The 21550-nt window shown below is 45.1% G+C and overlaps 1 protein-coding gene across 1 annotated transcript in view; it reads right to left on the bottom strand.

Moving 5' to 3' along the window:
• The window catches only part of A2M (alpha-2-macroglobulin), an 84731-nt gene that overhangs the window by 20129 nt on the left and 43052 nt on the right, over positions 1-21550 (bottom strand). The window contains exons 19-25 of the mRNA XM_073546482.1: positions 11547-11775; positions 11082-11208; positions 10284-10402; positions 6282-6333; positions 5263-5346; positions 4110-4286; positions 960-1050 (exon numbers count right to left, since the gene is read on the bottom strand). Of these exons, the coding sequence (XP_073402583.1) occupies positions 960-1050; positions 4110-4286; positions 5263-5346; positions 6282-6333; positions 10284-10402; positions 11082-11208; positions 11547-11775 (879 nt within the window). The remainder of the gene's footprint in view (positions 1-959; positions 1051-4109; positions 4287-5262; positions 5347-6281; positions 6334-10283; positions 10403-11081; positions 11209-11546; positions 11776-21550) is intronic.

The raw sequence follows: 21550 nt of genomic DNA, 5'->3' as shown, positions 1-21550 counted from the left end.
CTCTTATTCATTCTCGTCTCGACTATTGTAACTCTCTTCTAATTGGTCTTCCTCTTACCAAACTCTCCCCCCTCCAATCTGTCCTGAATGCTGCAGCCAGGATCATATTCCTCGCCAATCGTTACACCGATGCCTCTACCTTGTGCCAGTCATTACACTGGCTACCCATCCACTCTAGAATTCAGTACAAACATTACCCTCACCCACAAAGCCCTCCATGGCTCAGCACCACCCTACATCTCCTCCCTTGTTTTCAGTATACCACCCTACCCGCGCCCTCCGTTCTGCTGATGACCTCAAGTTAGCATTCTCAATAATCAGAACCTCCCACTCCCGTCTCCAAGACTTTACACGTGCTGCACCAATTCTTTGGAATGCACTTCCCAGGTCAATACGATTAGTCCCCAATCCCCACAATTTTAAGCGTGCCCTGAAAACGCATTTATTCAGACAGGCCTACCGCCTCAACACATTAACCTAATCTATCCCTGTGTGGCACAGCCAAAAGTTTTACCATAACCAGGTTCCCCGCATCATGTTCCCACATGCTTTATGCATCCATTAGCCCTCTGTGTCTGTACTGTTGCACACTTAACACTATGGCTGGTCCAAACAATCAGGGCAACTGTTACCACCCACCTTTCGTGTCTCCCCTTTTTCCTCATAGATTGTAAGCTTGTGAGCAGGGCCCTCATTCCTCTTGGTATCTGTTATGATCTATGTGATTATTGTTATGCTGTAATGTCTATCGTCTGTACAAGTCCCCTCTGAAATGTAAAGTGCTGCGGAATATGGCGGCGCTATAGAAATAAAATTTATTTTTATTATTATTTTTCCTGCAGTGCCGCTGGTTGTTGAGGTATCCAGAAGATGGACATCTTGTTATCAATCTTTTGATTGGGAGACCCTATATCTTTAACCCCCTTGTAAATCCCCCCATCCATCCTTCTTATTCTTACCAGGTATTTCCCACATTTCCTCTCCAATGTCCTGGTCCAAATGCACTGTACGATCCATCACTGTGTCTATAAGCCAGCTGTTTTTGATACCCTGTATAAAAATATTCAGCCTCAGTTTTAGAAGAAAAATAAAACAGGCAAGCGTGGAAGTTAGATTTAAAGAATCATTTTTATTATTTTTTTTATAATTTTGTGCAGCATAGAAAAATATGAAAGTGTGAAGGTCACTTGATGAATAAAACAGTCTTCATAACTATAAAAAAAAAATGCATTTAAGTGTTTCCCTAACTCCTGTTTTCCCAGTCTATTTGTCTGCTTTTAGCTGCATTGACATCATTTGGAGTACAGATGATGGCAGTGATGGGTCAGCTCAACCCCTGTGTCTCACTAGCTCTGGGGATAAGCAGCTCAGGAAACTGTACTGATATGTAGATCACTCAGAGGAGGAGACAGCGGCTGACACACCACTGCCATCATCTGTACTCCAAATAAATATTCTGATATCAATGCAGCTAAAGGAAGACAAACAGATTGAGGAAAAGCAGGAGTTTGGAAGACATTTACATACGTTTTGTTTTACAAGAATTAAGACAAATCACCTAATAATGTAATAGGCAAAGTTTTATTATTTTCAAAATTATAATAGAAATATGATAGTTTAGTTACTCTTTAAATGTTTATTCCCATCTCATAAGGCTAAATTATGTCATCTCCTTATGATCAGCGAGAGTCTGACCTCTGGGACCCCCACAGATCTTAAAGGGAATCTGTCAGTAGATTTTTGCTATGCAAACTGAGGAGTCGGACACATGAGGTAGGGGTTGAAATACAGATTTTCAAGGATGTGTCACATGTCAGGCTGTGTGCTGTTTACTTACAATGAAGGTTTTATCATCTGGTGAATATCATTACCAGGACTACAGCAGCACGTTCTTGTTGGTCCGACTCCGCCCCCTCCTATGATAAGCAGCTCACTGTCTGTGGACTTTGTACATACAGAGCCTGGTGTGGGCGGGGTTAGATTTCTCAGCTCTGCTGCATTGCTAAATCCAATAAGTCTGATTGTGTCAGAACCACTGCACCCAGTAAACTAAGTGATACATCGTTGGATTCGGGGTCTCTTTGCCTGCATCCTACTGCTCTCAGATGAGGTAGCAAAAACCAGCTGACAGATTCCCTTTAATAATTAGCTTTTCAGCGCCTGCTTTTCCTTGTATGCCACTGCTCCTGGTCTCCTGACTGTTCAGATAACTACAGCTGGCCATATTTACTTGTATGGGGTTGTGCTGCAGCTCCCCTGCATAGTGGGTGGCCAGGACGTGTCTGTGCAGGGAATCTCTTTGAAAGGGCTGCACAGTCGGTAGTGGTCCCAGAGGTCAGTCTCCCACTTATCACTTACCAACGGCACATCCTAGTAATATGCAATCATTTTATGAGTGAATACCACTCTCTAAGCTTTAAAGGGGCTGTCCGAGCTTTTCGCATAATCTCAGTACATATCTGGGCTGCAGAATTATGACAATAAGTAATTTACTTTCTGTCACTAGTTTGCACGGTTTTCTAGATATTCTGAACAGAACGTCCAAGGCAGGGTGTGTTATGGCATTGAAATAAGAACTAGTCGTAACCTCCTACTCTACTCCAAACATGCCCTCTATAGCAACAACCCCACCCTCCATAGCTACAGGCTCTCCCTGTCCACATGAAGCAGCCCTCATCACACTGTAACAAATCCTCCCCCTCCAGCAGCCTCAGTGCAGAGAGCAGCTGCTCCTCCGCCAGACACACGCTGAACAGTGATCTATGGAAAGTGAAACTAGTGAGGAGGAGTGAAAATCGTCCTGTATTCTGGGCCACTCCATGATTACAATACATAACTCATTATCAGTAATTCCTTCCCTCACTGTCCCAGGCTGCTGGCAGCAGTGAGAACAGACTGTGTGATGGCCAGTGATGGGGGTCTGCAGCTTCTAATCTGCACAGGGGATGGCAGTCACTGATGTAATCTGTTGTGTGACAAAGCCTCTGCTGTGTGAATGAGACAGCTGTGTCACTAATGTCTTCACACAGCAGCAGATTTGGTGCAGTGTATGTGTGAGCACTGTGTCTCTAATGACACAAATACTGATGGGAGCAGCCTGCCCCAGAATACAGGACGATTCTTCATGTGGACGGGGAGGGCCTGTAGCTATGGAGGGTGGGGTTGTTGCTATAGAGGGCATGTTTGGAGTAGAGTAGGAGGTTACGACTAGTTCTCATTTCAATGCCATAACACACCCTGCCTTGGACGTTCTGTTCAGAATATCTAGAAAACCGTGCAAACTATTGACAGAAAATAAATTACTTATTGTCATAATTCTGCAGCCCAGATATGTACTGAGATTATGTGAAAAGCCCGGACAACCCCTTTAAGCTCATACCCCTTAATAATAATAATAATAATATTAATCTTTATTTTTATATAGCGCTAACATAAATTTATTAATGGATATCACACAAATTTGCCATTTAAGATCGTAGAAGTGAAGGACAACCCCACTGGCTATAGATGGGTATAGCTAGACTACCCCCTGTGCAAAACTTAGGGGACCTTGTTACCGGACATTATCTATCTATCTAGATATCTATCTCTATTATCTATCTATGTATCAATCTATGTATCCATCCATCTATCTATGTATCCATCCATCTATCTATGTATCCATCCATCTATGTATCCATCCATCTATGTATCCATCCATCCATCCATCCATCTATGTATCCATCCATCTATGTATCCATCTATCTATGTATCCATTCATCTATCTCTCTATCTATCCATCTATCTATGTATCCATTCATCCATCTATCTATCTATCTATCTATCTATCTATCTATCTGTGTCTGTCTACAATTCATCTCTCTCTTCATCTCTCATCTCATTATTCATTTCTATTTATCACCTCTATTTATCTCATATCATAAAAGAGATAAGTTAGATAGATAGATATATAGATGATAGATAATATATAGATAGATAATAGGTAGATGATAGATAGATAGATAGATGTATAAGTGTGGTAGATATGGGTGGCAGGTTTGATAGTTTGTAGCCCAGCAGCCGGTTTGACGGTTTGTATCCAGGATGCGAATGCTCCGCGTATCTCTTACCTGTGCTCAGGTAGCTCAGCGCTTTTGTTCTTATCTCTGGTGTAAGCTGATTCGTTTTATTGAGATACTCCAGAATATAGATATTAGGAGTGAACAGGACCATGTTTTGTTCTCCACATCCAAATGGCAGCTTGAGAAGGTTCCCCAAATTCTGCATTGAATTTCCCATGATATCCCCTAAAAGAAAAGACACATTTATCATTTCCATTGGGTTGCATCAACTGGGTTCAAATGGGTCATTAAAAGACAATCATTTCACATGTAAGAATCAGAGATCAGTTGTGTCTTTTGGAATATGATGACCAGAAATCCTCACCATCATTCAACTCTACCATGACTCAGTTCTACACTGACCTTACCTATCAGTAATTTTGTGCATCCTCCTTTTCTTCCTCTGAAGAGTCTGGTTGAAGAAGAGACATTACAGAATACTGCCTGGCACATGGTCCTGTTAAACAGCTCCTTCTGCACTGTACTTCGTACAAGGAGCGAATCTCTTCCCTTACTATACTTGGCGGTAAAAGTACCATAATTGAGAAGATTTTATATGGACTCTTGTGATATTTTTAGTTTAAGCAGAAGGATTAAAGCTGGGCTTAAATCTCGCAACCAAAAAATTCTAGGTGTCACTGCTACACCACAGTGCAAGGCAAATGGATGGGGTCGCATTGCAATCCCGAGGATACTGCGACAAGCAAGTCGCAAAATATCCGGCGTGGTTGGAATTTTTTTGCAGTGCGAACCAATTCACAATCTAACAGTGACACCAAGCAAATGTTGGTGCTGTATAACCCCAGCCTAAAGGTGACCCTACACCTACAATAACTGCTGACTGAACAAGTTTATTCAGCCAACTGCTGTGCCTCCCGACCAACCTATACACATGTTCAGCAGTGTTGTTTGTTTTCAATGAGAACATGGGAGTAAGAATTTTACGACACACCTGCGAAAAAAATAAGGACTGAACATATTGATATTCAACATGCCCGATCCTGCTTAATCCCATGTACATAACATAGTTGTCTGGACCCACCCAAATTGATGTGTAATGTATATTGTGCCTTAAGTTTTGAAAAGTGTTTCCATATGTCATACCTTTACATAGGGGGCTCTGTTCGTCATTTATACTACTGGGGATAACAATGAAACATACCAATAGTAGAGAAGAAAGCACGAGGAGAACCTTCCACCACTTCTCCCGGAAGTTGTAGTGAGATCTGCTCAGAAGTCTCAGCGCCTAAGTAAAAGATTTAGTAAACGTTATTTTATAGAACTTTTTATTACATTAGAGATCACAGTGCAAAAGGTGAAGCTGTTTTAGTAGTAAAGAGTTTTATAGAACTAGAAAACGCAGATCTGAAATGCCTCCTCAGGATGGAGCGTTGACTGGACATGGAAGCCACTGATCCAGCAGAGAAGAGCAGTGGTACATCCTGTGACGGGTTACCAATTAGGCACAGTAGGAACCACATCTTTTGCGCAATGAATAAAAAAAAAGTATTAATTTGATATTGAAAGAAATTCAGAATCTCATTGACGGCCCGGCTGGCTGACATTGGAGGACAACTGGCGCAACAGGGCTCCAATGTGAACATTACAGTATCGACAGTGAAGTGATGTTTCAGCTGTTGGCGGGTATATTCGAGAAATCACGAGCGATAGAGGAAGGGAGTCTATGCGATCAGATGTGGCAACTCTGTGATTGGCCAAAACGGGGAGTGGAGGAGCGGAAAGTGGCAGCAAGTTCTCACCGATTCTAGACCATAATAGAATATTCATGAGCAGAAGTTTTGGAATCCCGAGGTCAACGTTAGTTAATGTCCTTTTCTGGGTTTGATTAACTTATTTTTCGTTCTGTTTAATAAAATGAATTTGTACGTCAAAAATTGTTGTTGGTAAATTTAATTTATTCGGGAATAATTTGCTGGCGGGGGGGGATTGCCAAGATTTCATCTACCCAAGGGTCTCCAGTGCTTGAGGCATATAAGTGGCCATCACTCAATTCTAATGAGGCATTTCGAAGTTTAATTTTCAGAATCGCGGTCGAAGACCCGGTGATTAGCAAGTAATCATCTATCCCAAGATGGAACAACACCCTTAAATCAATGTTGATTTTCCAATAATTATCTGAAAATCTCCAACGCAACAAGTTTATACCTGCAAATTATTTACCTTTTCCACAAATCATGACATTCTGGGTTACTTCTTTTTCTATGCCCTCTGGCTATAATTACAAAAATAGAAAAATAAAAGTGAATATATTTTATATACACATACACAGAATAAATTTTACAATTCTTCGCTTCATTAAATTAATCATGTAAATTGACTGTTTTTACATTTAAGAACCAATTTTTTTTTTATTTTACGCTTTTTTTGTTTAGTTTTTGGAGTTTATTTGCCTCTTTTCATTTGTGAAATATTCTGGTTTTAGATCTAATTTGAAGTCTATTTTATATGTGTTAGCAGATTTGCATATTATATATATAAAGTATATTCAACAATGGTGACTATATATATATATATATATATATATATATATATATATATATATATACTAGCTGAAGAGCCCGGCGCTGCCCGGGCATAGTAACTAACTGTGGTTAGTTAAAGCAAATTATAATTATCCTCCATCCCATAGTCCCGTGCCCATATACCCATCATACATATCCACGATCCCATAGTCGAGTGCCCATATACCCATCATACATATCCTCCATCCCATAGTCGAGTGCCCATATACCCATCATACATATCCTCCATCCCATAGTCGAGTGCCCATATACCCATCATACATATCCTCCATCCCATAGTCGAGTGCCCATATACCCATCACACATCCTCCATCCCACAGTCCAGTGCCCATATACCCATCATATATATCCTCCATCCCATAGTCGTGTGCCCATATACCCATCACACATCCTCCATCCCATAGTCCAGTGCCCATATACCCATCATATATATCCTCCATCCCATAGTCGTGTGCCCATATACCCATCACACATCCTCCATCCCATAGTCCAGTGCCCATATACCCATCATATATATCCTCCATCCCATAGTCGTGTGCCCATATACCCATCACACATCCTCCATCCCATAGTCCCATGCTCATATACCCATCATACATATCCACGATCCCATAGGCCCGTGCCCATATACCCATCATACATATCCTCCATCCCATAGTCCCGTGCCCATATACCCATCATACATATCCGCCATCCCATAGTCCCGTGCCCATATACCAGTCATAAATATCCTCCATCCCATAGTCCAGTGCCCATATATCCATCACGCATCCTCCGTCCCATAGTCCCGTGCCCATATACCCGTCATACATATCCTCCATCCCATAGTCCAGTGCCCATATACCCATCACACATCCTCCATCCCATAGTCAACCATTATGACATCATAATGAGCGGCGTGGCTTGCAACCTATGATGACATCAGCGTCGCCATGGCAACCATTATGACATCATAATGAGGGCGGGGCTTGCAACCTATGATGACATCAGCGTCGCCATGGCAACCATTATGACATCATAATGAGGGCGGGGCTTGATACGCACACACTTTTTCCCCATTATGTAGATAGGGGCAAAATTGTTTGGTGAATTGGAATACGCGGGGTTAAAATTTTGCCTCACAACATAGCCTAGGACACTCTCGGGGTCCAGACGTGTGACTGCGCCAAATTTTGTGGCTGTAGCTGCGACGGTGCGGATGCCAATCCCGGACATACATACACATACTGGAGCTTTATATATTATATATATATTTATATATACACTGCTCAAAAAAATAAAGGGAACACTTAAACAACAGAATATAACTCCAAGTAAATCAAATTTCTGTGAAATCAAACTGTCCACTTAGGAAGCAACACTGATTGACAATCAATTTCACATGCTGTTGTGCAAATGGAATAGACAACAGATGGAGATTATTGGCAATTATCAAGACACACTCAATAAAGGAGTGGTTCTGCAGGTGGGGACCACAGACCACATCTCAGTATCAATGCTTTCTGGCTGATGTTTTGGTCACTTTTGAATGTTGGTTGTGCTTTCACACTCGTGGTAGCATGAGACGGACTCTACAACCCACACAAGTGGCTCAGGTAGTGCAGCTCATCCAGGATAATAAAGAATAAATTCTTGGACTTTAAGTGCGCTGCCAGACAAATTCCATAACCACACAAGGTTAAAAAAGTTAACCCTTTAATCCCTACGCGTTTCGAAGCATAACGCTTCTTCTTCAGGTGTCAACCCCTGAAGAAGAAGCGTTATGCTTCGAAACGCGTAGGGATTAAAGGGTTAACTTTTTTAACCTTTTGTGGTTATGGAATTTGTCTGGCAGCGCACTTAAAGTCCAAGAATTTATTCCTTATTATCCGTGGTGCGGTTCCGCTGTGGACCGTTGGACGTGCAGCAGGCTGACATACTATACAGGCTTTACTTTCTCTTTGAGAAGGTGAGTATAATACTTTCAGTATTTGTACATTTTACCCAGATTAGACCCTATTGCGCTCTTGTTTCAACCTTTTAGTGAATACAAGCTCATCCAGGATGGCACATCAATGCGAGCTGTGGCAAGATGGTTTGCTTTGTCTGTCAGCGTAGTATAATTATGTTTTGTATTATTTGGAGGAGATGTGTGGTAAATGTGGTGACTGTTCATTTGCTATTATGCATTACTATTGAGCTTTTCCCATAATCAGTCAGATTTGATGTATTTGTCTAGTTTTGTGACTTTTTCGTTTGCACCCAATTGATTATTCTATTTCTGTCTTTTACGAAGACACTTTTATGTGCGCTCATCTGGGTTTTTTTTTGCAACTTTGTTTAGCAATTCCAGATGTTTTGGGCCGAGTCATCACTTGCTTCTAAAGTCTCTAAATTTGTCTCAATTTCACTCCAGGTTTTCCACCCTACCCGACCCCAGTTTATTTACGCCAGCATTTTTTTTATTCAACTTTTATGACTTTTGGAGGCAAAAGTCACAAAACAGTTTAAGGCAGGAATAAAACATTTGTGACTTTGCATGAAATTCATGAATTGTGTGCACCATTTTGATGAATTTGGTGTAGAAAATAGCAACTAATTATACATCACCAAAAAGGAAAGTGACTTTTAGAAAAAAAAAACGCAAAGGATGATTCAGAGCCTAAATGTACACCGCGTCTGAGCATTTGGTGTACAGTATACATTGGGAGCGTTATTTGACTTATACTTAATGCTCCCATAGGGCCCCATTCATCAGTGTGTCCTTTCGTCTTCTGTCTGTATACCATTTCTTTTACTGTATGTGAGTGTTTGAAACGTGTTGCCTTGATCACCTTTTGGAATTTGGCATGTTTTAAAAAGCACTGAATAAACCTCGGAATTTTAGGAGCTGGAATTTCTTTTCTTTTTGCCTGGATTAACACATGTGGTCACGTGGTTTCCTTGCTCCTGTACACCTAGAGCCGACCAGGTGAGCTGGTTTCAATTTTTCCAGGTATCTTGTCATATTGTACATGCCATCCGTGATATAGAGACGGAGAAGATGAGCAGATTGATATATAGTTTTGTGAGAAAAGTTTCAGCATCTATTTTGTTCATTGAAATCCCGGGAGTTTAAATGTATAGGAGTCCAGTGGGTGGTCCTACTCAGTGATTGACAGCTCTCTCTGCATGCACATACAGGAAAGACTGTCAGTCACTGAATAGGACCGCCCACTGGACTTCTATACATACACCAGAGATATCAATTAACTTAATACAAGCTTTACTGATTTTTTTCCCACCAAAAAAGTAAGTTAATCTGATTAGTCCCTCCCACTCTATAACATCCCGCCTGCAGATCAGATACAAGTCATCACATGACAGGTTCCTTTTAAGCACCTAAAAATATTTATCATGTGCACAAAATATAGATGAAATTATAATTTCAGATATAGCAGCCCTAGATTTTCACAATATATATAATTTCTTATAGATTTTTTTATACATGATAAAGATTTTTAGGTGCCTAATTGCTATTTTTTTTTTTTTTACACGCCTCTTTCTTTTTCGTTATATATGTTCTATTATTTTGGTGTGTGGCAATTAAAAATTCTAATCTGTTTGCACAATGTTCAGTCAATTTCTTTATGTTTGTGTCTGTGATCTTCTATGCACTCACCTCCACTAAAATAGATTTAATAATGGTGTCCTTTCTGCCTTGTGCCAGATCCACAATCTCATTGCCACACAGGCCTTGTCCGGGCAGAGTCTGCGCACTTACTGAAAAGTTTACTTCGCCTGAAATAAAGGGAAAAAGTCGGTCTAGTGGGTTATTAACCCATATTAATATTTTGCAGTGTCTGATTGGACTTGATCTTTGAGAAAATTTCCAGAAACATGAAAACATATCATGTATCATGAAACCCCAGGATCCAGAGGTGCACAACAGTAAAGACAAGAACTATATTATTTCAAAAAAGTCCAAATTAAAAAAAAAAAAGAATTAAAAATTTTATGTATAAATTACACTACCACCTTGCACCTCTGGGGTTTGGAGTAGGGTAAGTTGTTCCCATGTGTGTGTGTTTCTTCTGGATTTTCCATTTTTCTCACCCCCTAAGACTAAGTTCAGATGATCACTGAACTCTCCGGATCAATCACGTCTGTAATTTGCTCAGTTTGCAGCGCTGAATGCTCATCTGCATATCGGAAAGGTACAGAATTACATGCGTTAGGCTAGCGCAGGCTGCAATTTTTTCCATGGGGACTAGTCCATAGGCTGACATCGATCCGTGTATGGTTCGTTGAGCACACAAACAGCACATGCGCCCGACAATACACTCGTGAACTTATGAAAATACCTATACCATGTATAAGGGAATATAACCCCATTGTGAGATCCGCCATGAACAGGATCTGATGTAAGTGAATTACGAAAGTAAGCTGGTGCCAAAATTTTTTAAAAAAAAAATGTCACCTAGAGAAGTTAGTGTCACCTCCCAAGTCATGGTCACTCTGTCATTCGCTTCTACGCAGAAATCCTCTTTGTCGGTGATTAGTTTTTTTGCTGTGAACTCATCAGATTTTTCCAAACTGATACTTATCTAAAAAAAAAGAAGATGGTAGTAGAGTAGACCTAGAAGACATTAAAGGGCTAAGGACTAGTGATGAGCCAATGAGCATTTGGAAGAGTCGTATATTATGTTCGAGTCCCCGCGCGGCTGCATGTTTTGCGGCTGTTAGACAGCCTCAATACATGTCAGTATTGGGTAACAAACAGGCAATCCCCACATGTGTTCAGGCTGTCTAACAGCTGCAAATCATGCAGCCGCGGGAACTCGGACCACATCGGGCTCAAGTTGTTTTCCATGCCAAGTATTATTAAGAGCCCAATTTCATGATGAGCTGGTTTGTTCTTATTCTTCATGGATTGTTCACTTACCCTTATGGTTTGCTTCAGATAATTAAAAACAGTGGCTTTCAAATTGAATGCCTCGCCCCGGATTGCTGAGAATGGTAAAGTGGTGTCCAGGAAGAAAGGCTGGAAAGTTACAAATGACATTGGCTCTATGAGACCGAACCCCTCCTCCTCGGATGTACAGAACATGCCAACTTTCCATGTGGTGATACTGTCAGGCACCGTCACCTTTAGATTAGAGTGTCCAATGGACCTATGGAGAAATTACAGTACATCATGTTCATCAATATGACGCACAAACCTCATACTGTTGCATATGTGGTGCCCCTGAGGCTCAGTCGCCACAGAGGTACTGCACCTTCTCCTAAGGTGTAGTGCCCCACCATCCTGGTAAGTTGGGAGCTCCTTTCCACACTCCAACACCTGCACCCCACACAACAGGGTAGTTCTGCACAACCACATTGCGGCTCAGTGCTTAGAGAGTAGCAGAGCACCTTTGGTGGTTCCCTGCTTGGAACACTGGATGTGCTGGGAGGTGGGTGGAGTTGAGATCCATATAAAAGATGGGGAAGGTTTAGAATTACAGGTCAGTCTGACGGGAGGTCAGGTGGGAGAAGGATAGTCTGTCAGGAGAGTCTGAGGACTGGTCAGAGGGAGAGAAGAAGGAGTGCTGGAGCTGCCTCAGTGATCTGAGCCAGCTGGCACGGGAAAGGAAAAGAAGGAGAAAAACGTAGAACTGCAACCTAAGCTTCCATAAGAAAGAAAGACAAGTACGGAACGAAGGAGTAGAGAGAACAGAGAGGAGACGTGGGTTGGAAGAGGAACCCTGCCTATAGGTTCTCAGCGCAAGGCTGGGGCCCGGTCCCCGAGGTTGTATGGACACTTATGGTTCTGCAGCAGACACCGGTGGAGTAGTTGGCTGTAAATGCACTACTCCCATCTAAGACTTGAGGCACAACAGCAACACGGATATAGAGCCAGGAGTGAGGAGTCCCCGAAGTAGGCTCCAGCTGTCTGCCGTGCAAGTAAGGTTCTTGGGAACATCTGTCAGGAGGCATTCCAGGGTAACTAAGTACTGGAGTGCTTCACACCACAAGGCGCTATAGAGGAGTCGTTCAGAAAGGTACATGTTGGCAGAGTGTTGGAGAGGAGAGTCCTGACTTGCCCGGGTGGTTGATTGAGTCTCTGCCCCGGAGGACACGGCACGGAGGCAGGCACCAGTGTGTACCACGAACTGTGAGTAAAGCTTTGAAACTGCAAGCCCTGTTGTCCTCCATTCATTTGTGCGCTAACACCTTCAGCACCGCTACATCTGGGTATCAGCATCCACACCGCTCGTGCCTCTCCTCTAATCTCACATCTACACTGCCCTGGGACTACAGCTCCACCTGTGGGGAGCTGCACCATCTTTGCTGCACCATATCATCAGTCCCAGTGGATCTGCATGTAGCGTTGGCTTAACATCTCACTTGCCAAACACCACAGGTGGCGTCATGAACTATTCACCTAATCCATTACATTAAACCACCATTGATTTGGGCGCCCAGGGCCACGGACCAGATCACCGCCGCCGCGACATATTGACACCGGCCCGGTACCGAGTACCCCGCAGCCCTGGGAGGGCGACCCACATAAAGCTTCACATTTGTTGCAGATGTAATGTGACACGGAGTTAGGTACTTGTGTTCCACGCCCTGGCACGCTACATGAAAATGTGGGTCCTGGCTGAGTGTGTGGAATTTGTCCAGGGGGGCCGCTATACCCTTGCAGGTTGCATGGTCCCAGTGACTTCTGCTGGCCAAGACCAGATGTTAAAAAGTTCAGTGAGTGAGACCACTGCTTAACAAGGAACTGTCATTTACTGAACAATAGCTTGGTGGGAATTATATATGGGTCGCCCTCCCAGGGCTGTGGGGTACTCGGTACCGGGCCGGTGTCAGCGGGATGTGTCACAGCAGCGGTGACCCTGTCCGTGGCCCTGGGCGCCCAAGTAATGGGGAAATTGAAATGGTGGAATGTGGTTAAATGAATAGTTCGTGACGCCACGTGTGGTGCTCGGCAAGTGAGATGTTGGGCCGACGCTGCATGCAGATCCTCTGGGACTGGTGGTGTGTTGCAGCCAAGATGGTGGAGCTCCCCACAGGTGGAGCTGTAGTCCCAGGGCAGTGTAGATGTAGGGGTAGAGGAGAGGCGCAGGTGGTGTAGAAGCTGGTACCCAGATGTAGCGGTACCAGGTGTGTTGGCACAGGAATGAATGGAGGACACCAGGGCTTGCAGTTCCAAAGCTTTACTCACAGTCTGTAGTACACACAGTTGCCTGCCTCCGTGCTGTGTCCTCCAGGTCAGGGACTCAGTCAACCTCCAGGTAAGATGGAATGCTCCCCTCCAACACTCCGCCAACATGTGCCTTTCTGAACGTCTCCTCTTATAGCACCTTTGGTGTGAAGTACTCCTAGTACTGAGTTACACTGGAGTTCCTCCTGACAGATGTTTCCAAGAACTGTACTTGTACGGCAGACAGCTGTAGCCTGCTTCGGGGACTCCATGCTCCTGAGTCCCGGCTCACTATCCAAGTTGCTGTTGTGCCCCAAGTCTGAGATGGGAGTAGTGCATTTACAGCCCACTACTCCACTGGTGTCTGCTGCAGAACCATTAGTGTCCATACAACCTTGGGGACCGGGCCCCGGCCTTGCGCTTAGAACTTCTAGGCAGGGTTCTTCCTCTAACCCACGTCCTCTGTTCCCTTTTACTCCTACGTTCCGTACTAGTCTTTCCTTCTCATGGAAGATCAGGTTTCTGTTCAATGTCTTTCTCTTTCTTTCCTTTCCCGTGCCAGCAGACCCAGGTCACTGAGATCTGCTGCAGCACCTCCTTCCTCCATCCCTCTCCCAGGGATCTTCTCTCTTCACTCCTCTCTGACTCACTACTGACTGACTGACTGACTGAAATTCTAAACCTTCCCACTCTTTTATGTATTCTAACTCCACCCGCCTCCCAGAACGTTTTGTGTTCCAAGCAGGGAACCACCAAAGGTGCTCTGCTACACTCCAAGCAGGGAGCCGCAATGTGGCTTTGCTGAACTACTGTGTTGTGTGGGATGCGAGTGTTGGAGCGTGGTTAGGAGCCTCCAACTTACCTGGATGGTGGGTACCACACCTCAGGAGGAGGTGCAGTACCTTTGTGGCAACTGAATCCTCAGGGGCGCCACATATACAACAGATAGCGGGTGCATAACTTCACACATGGAACATTTTCATACACATTTTCTCTATCCTTCCTTCCTTAGTCATCTGTCTTCACCACCACCCAGCATGGCACTTCAGGAACTTCCCTCGTAATGAATAATGGTACTACAGCCAGTAAGTGAGACTCCTGCACTCAGGGCCAGCGTTAGGGGCAGGCAGACCAGTCAGCCGCCTAGGGCCGTGGATCCTCCACGGGCCCCTTAGTAGGAGGGGCCCGGCACGGTCTCACCCCTCCCCCCCACCCCACATTGCACATTCAACTTATCAACGTATCATAGATGTCGATACAGTTGAAAGCAGTGATGGAGAAAAGAGCTTCATGTGACGCTCTCTCTCCCATCACTCCCCCTCTGCCTCTGAGACTCAGCAGCGTGTGCTTGCAGTGGAACTGCTGAGATGCTCGGCAGAAGCCAGAGCTGCAGGGGTACGAGGAGGAAAGGTAAGTATTGTGTTAGTGTGTGTATGTGTATGTGGGTATATATGCATTATAGTGTGTGAGTGTGTAAGTGTATGCACTATAGTGTGTGTGTGTGTCTGCTGCATGATACTGAATGTAGGGGGACTGCACTATACTGTGGGGGGCTGCATTATACTGTGTGTGGGGACTGCACTACATTGTGTGTGAGGGGCTGTAATATACTGTCTGTGTGTGGGGACTGCACTATACTGTGTGTGGGGGATGCATTATACTGTGTGTGGGGGGCTTCATTATACTGTGTGAGGGGGCTGCATTATACTGTGTGTGTGGAGTTGCATTATACTGTGTGTGGGGGTCTGCACTATGCTGTGTGTGGGGGTGCTGCACTACACTGTATGTGTGTGTTTGTGGGGGTGCTGAATTATACTGTGTGTGGGGGGCTGTATTATAATGTGTGTGGCTGCATTATACTGTGCGTGTGAGGGTGCTGCACTATACTGTGTGTGGGGCTGCATTATACTGTGCGTGTGGCTGCATTATACTCTGGGGGCTGCAATATACTGTGTGTGTGTGGGGCTGCATTATACTCTGAGGATACTGCATTATACTCTTAGGGGGCTGCATTATACTCTGAAGGGGCTGCAGTATACTGTGTGTTGGGGGATGCATTATACTGTGTGTGAGAGGTGGCTGCACTATACTGTGTGTGTGTTTGTGGGGGGCTGAATTATACTGTGTGAGGGCTGCATTATACTCTGTGGTGTGAGGCTGCATTATACAGTGAGGGGGCTGCTTTATACTCTGGGGGCTGCATTATACTGTGAGTGGGGGGGCTGAATTATACTGTGTGGGGGGCTGTATTATAATGTGTGTGGCTGCATTATACTGTGCGTGTGAGGGTGCTGCACTATACTGTGTGTGGAGGGCTGCATTATACTGTTCGTGTGGCTGCATTATACTCTGGGGGCTGCAATATACTGTGTGTGTGGGGCTGCATTATACTCTGAGGATACTGCATTATACTCTTAGGGGGCTGCATTATACTCTGAAGGGGCTGCAGTATACTGTGTGTGTTGGGGGATGCATTATACTGTGTGTGAGAGTGGGCTGCACTATACTGTGTGTGTGTTTGTCGGGGGCTGAATTATACTGTGTGGGGGCTGCATTATACTCTGTGGTGTGGGGCTGCATTATACTGTGAGGGGGCTGCTTTATACTCTGGGGGCTACATTATACTTTTTGTGGGGGCTACATTATACTCTGAGAGGGCTACATTATATTCTGAGAGGGCTGCATTATATTCTGAGGGGGTTGTATTATACTCTGTGTGGGACTGCATTATGCTATATGAAGGGACTGCATTATACTTTGAGAAGTGCTTCATTATACTCTGAGGAAGGCTGCATTGTCTTTCACAAGTTTCACCTTCAGCATTGCAAAAGGTGAAACAGAGGATAAAATCATATTCCCGCAATAAGAGGGAGCATAAGTGCTTACAGGGGGAGGTACTAAGACCTCTAGTATCTGCAAAAAGGTCTACTCACCTCTGGACACTACATCTGGGGACAGTGGAGACCCGTGGTATGAGGTGGGAAGTATTCCTAATGGGCATATATGTCTGTAACTTTTGATTTGGAGATATACGAGGGGCGATCCAAAAGTAATGATAATCGGTTATTTCTATTGCACACAGAAATTAAAATAAAATGTTTTCTTCTCTCTTAGGTACCCACTAGTCCAGGAAAAAAAAATCACTTAAATAGGCCACGATTCCCGGGAGCTACATTCATTTGAATATGAACTGCCAAGGAGTGAACATCAAAATGGAAAAAAACGAGCTCAGAGCTGTCATCAAATACCTCTGCTTGAAAAAAATGTCTACCAAAGACATACACAGCGACTTGGTGGAAACATTGGGGGACTCTTCTCCTCCATATTCCACAGTTGCACACTGGGCCAAGGAATTTAAGCTGGGAAGAACATCGACGGAAGATGAACATCGCGAAGGACGCCCATCCATGTCCCTCAATGAAGAAAACGTGAAAAAAGTTGAAGAAGTTGTGTTGGCAGATCGAAGAGTGACTATCAGGCATGTAGCTGAGGTCACAGGGATCTCATATGGCAGTATTCAAAGAATCCTTGCAAAAGAATTGCATATGAGAAAGGTCTCCGTGCGTTGGGTGCCAAAAATGTTAACCGACGAGCAAAAGAAGAAACGAGTTGACATTTCAATAGCAAATCTCGAAAAGTTCCAAGCAGACAAGGAGAATTTTTTGTCACGTTTTTTGACCATGGATGAGACCTGGATCCACCACTTTGATCCCGAAACTAAACAACAATCGATGACATGGAAACGAGCCGACGAACCGACGCCGAAGAAATTCAAAGTGTCAAGCTCAGCAGGGAAGGTTATGGCGTCCGTTTTTTGGGACGTTGAAGGAATTATTATGGTGGACTATTTGGAGAAGGGAGCCACTATTACGGGCTCCTACTACGCAGAACAAATAAGAAGATTGCGGGAGGCTATCAAGGAGAAAAGGCGCGGCAAACTGCGGGCTGGAGTGCTGTTTCACCAAGGTAACGCACCGGCTCACAAAGCTGCAGTTGCCATGGCTACCATTCAAGAAGCGGGCTTTGAACTGGTGGAACACCCCCCTATTCGCCAGATCTAGCCCCCAGTGACTTCTTTCTCTTTCCTCGGCTCAAGGAACACCTCCGGGGCAAGAAATTTGACGACAATAGCAACGTGATAACCGCTGTTGGGGAGTTTTTCGAGGGTCAAGATCAAGAATTTTTTTCGAAGGGAATTCTAAGTTTAGAAAAGAGATGGACTAAATGTATAGACTTGTTAGGAGACTATGTAGAAAACTAAATCTTTTTTTTACTATATTCATTGTGTTTATTATTGATTATTATTACTTTTGGATCGCCCCTCGTACTTAAAGCCCAGTTACATCAAGCTCAGGTTCACGAGAATGGGCCTGTGACTATCTTTCTGACATCAAGCCTCCTGATGAACCTAGAAGATTAGGAAACACGTCGAGGCAACGAATCTAAGAAGTACAGTACATGCATCTAATGATAAGTTATAATTTTTATTATATATTATGGTGGGCTCCCACCATGTTCACAAATGTTATGTTGCCTGTATACAATGGAGTCGAAATCACAGTATTAAGTCTGAACATGGACAATTGGGGAGAGCCACTGTCGAGAGGGGGAGCCACGTCTCCCATATCTAGGGTGCAAACCTCCTTGACTAGGCAGTACCAGTCTAGCTATTTTTCTAGGTCTCACAGGTTTATGTTGGTGTGGCATGGGATATTTATACAATCCAGTATTCCCGACCTATGCACATGATATATAGGTCCATTTGATCCACCTTCCATTTCACATTTTAGGACAGATTTATACCATGGGCTACTTGTGTATAATAGCTGTGGGACATTCAGATGTATTATTCTGTATACGTGTACTGGATAGATCTATTTTTCTCTGGACAGATCTACATTATTTAGTATCCGTGCAAATCAGCTGTAGGTCTCCCAGATGCACTCTCTCACTTTACTACTCATACTCCACATGGTTTCTTAAGTGTTTTTAAAAAGTATTAAATAAATAATTGCTTTACGGATTTATATGTTTACCCCAAAAATGACTTTTAACCCCAAATACATGCATTTATGTAAAAAATAAATATATGAATGTCCCTTTAGGGATCTTTTTTTTTTCATGCACCTCTGTTGGATTTTTCACAACAGATGACAGTCAACTTGGTCTCAATAAACTTCTATGGAAATCTCATGCAACTTGTTTCTCAACAAGCCTCAAAAATGTTTTTGGTAGCGAGTTCAGCCATATCCGAAATCCCACTTTGGCTTCATGTGTGGGGAGGAGGACCCCCATACAGTGATTGGGCTGGAACCAGGGGGACCGCCATCAGGGTTGTTGAAGAAACCACATCAGGGGGATTACAAAGGGAGACATGCGACTGAAGTTGTCAGGGCAACAGGGGGCGGGGCGAGGGTAAAAGGAGCAGGGGACGCGCTGAGGTGGCAGTTGAAGGAGAGCCTGACAGGAAGGAGAGAGCCGTGCGGCAGAGAGAGGACTGTGGCAACTGACGGTGTGGAAAAGAGAGACAGGCAGGAGACTGAAAAAGGGAAATTTGAGACTGACCGAAGGTTGACGCGTAAGAGACTCTCCCCGGAAGTTTCCCTCCGCAAAAATTCAGATAAAGTGACGGCCGCTGATTTCCTCCGTGGTGTGACAGGACCGGGATCTCAGGCGACCGCTGCGACGGCACAGCAATCCGGTACAGTGGCCAGGACACTGCCCCCCTGTCTTCTCCCACAGCTGCGGCCCCGTCATCACCGACCTCAGGGGACGTCACCTCGCTATAGGCGGCCGCAGAGCCCGTCCCGGTTACTGAGGGGACACTGAGCAGAATTTGTTAACGTTTATGTCTTTTTTGAAACTGCGTCACGACCTGGCTGGGGAACGAGCGCCTCTAAACGGACGCCTGGGAGATTGACCCCCTGAACAGTCTCTTCAGGGCCCGTTGTGCCCCACCGACCCCATTTCTTCAGGGCCTGTTGTGCCCCACCGTGCCAGCTTCTTCAGGGCCCGTTGTGCCCCACCGACCCCATTTCTTCAGGGCCCGTTGCGCCCCACCGTCCAGTTTCTTCAGGGCCTGTTGCGCCCCATCGTTCCGGTTTCTTCAGGGCCTGTTGTGCCCCATCGTTCCGGTTACTACAGGGCCCGTTGCGCCCCACCGTCCAGTTTCTTAAGGGCCTGCTGCGCCCCATCGTTCTGGTCTCTTCGGGGCTGGACAAGCACAAGTCCTTCCGGGAAGTCGTGGATTACAAGGCAGCCACATCTGCAACCCCTGAGTGGTCGTGAACTCGAGCGACGCCCGGAAGGCTAAGTGTATTATAGAGAAAATAAGGACCCTTTTTGTTTTTTTAATGTTGTTTTACGAGTCCCTGCGAGGACAAATAAGTGTTTTCCCTTTTGTCTGATTTAAGCAGTTTTAGCCCTTGCGGCTTTAAAACTTATAAAAGTTTATTTCACCCCAGATTCAGTCTCGTGTCTCGTCACTGCATCCTGTGAGCCTGCTCGAACCCTACACTTGGCGTAGTCGGCAGGATGCAGTCTCCGAGCGCGGACAGTGGTGGCCCCGAACATGGGGGAGCTGTAAGCTCTGTAAATAATGAGGGTCCCCGTACCAGCATTTCATTGGGGGCCATGTTGAACAACCTGCCTAGATTCTCTGGCTCAAATACTATGCTATGGAGCTGGACAGAGCGGATGAGGGGGCTTTTTCGGATGCACCCAATGACCCCTGACCTGGAAGCTGAAGTGGCACTCATGGCCCTAGACGGGGAGGTGCGGAGGTCAGTGATGTTGAAACCTCCGGGGCACCGCAACACTTTTGAAAAGGTGTTGCAGATAGTGGAACAGACCCACGGGGATCCCACTAATGTGGGAGAGTTAAGGACCCGACTGTTTAGCCGGATGCAGGCAGAGGGGGAGAGGATTACTCAGTATATGAATGTACTCCAAGAGTTGCATACGGCTATTGAAAGAAAAGATGGGGTAGGGGTAGGACCTGTTGACATAACCCTACGTGACCTACTGGTGACTGGACTGCGAGATCCACTGATAAAGCAGGCTTTAAGGGAACGGATCAGAATGAATCCCCAAATCGACTTTTCAGAAGTGGGAAGTCAGGCACGGGTTCAGGAGCAAGAGCAGGGGATGGCGGTCCCCGTGGGGAAGGTCCGAGGTGTGGAGGCCTCCTCGAACACAGTTGAGGAACCTCAATGGGTGGAGGAGATGAAGCGTGAATTGAAAAATATAAAGAGCGAGTTGGCTGAAGTAAAGAGAAGAACCGAACCGGAGACTGGACGACCCAGTGCTAATCCCGGTCCCTGGGGGTCACGCTCTCCGCAAGGTGGTCAATCTCTACCGGCCCGGTGTTATGAGTGTGGAGAACCAGGCCACTTCGCCCGAGAGTGTCCGCGGCGTGGGAGATACCCACCCCGGCGGCCATTAAACTAAAGGGCTCCGGGCTGGGGGGACGCCGCTCGGAGCCGAAAACCACAATTAGGGGTGGTGGAAGTCCCGAAGATTTGGTAGCAAAGTGTCCTGAAGTTTGGGCAGAAGTAGAGGGCCGGGCCGTCTGGTGTCTGGTGGACACGGGGTCACAAGTAACCACTATGCCCGCAGCGTACTTTCAACAAAACTTTCCGGAGGCAGCAAGGCCTCAGTGGGGGCCCATGATTAGACTAGTAGCCGCCAACCAACTGCCGGTTCCGGTTGCCGGGGTAGTGTGGGTGCAGGTGACGTTGTGCGGTAAACCCCTC

Source organism: Dendrobates tinctorius, unplaced genomic scaffold (genome assembly GCF_039654945.1).
Source record: "Dendrobates tinctorius isolate UK_male_01 unplaced genomic scaffold, ASM3965494v1 ptg000147l, whole genome shotgun sequence".
NCBI classification, from domain to species: Eukaryota; Metazoa; Chordata; class Amphibia; order Anura; family Dendrobatidae; genus Dendrobates; species Dendrobates tinctorius.
This window is presented reverse-complemented; position numbering and strand designations above follow the sequence as displayed.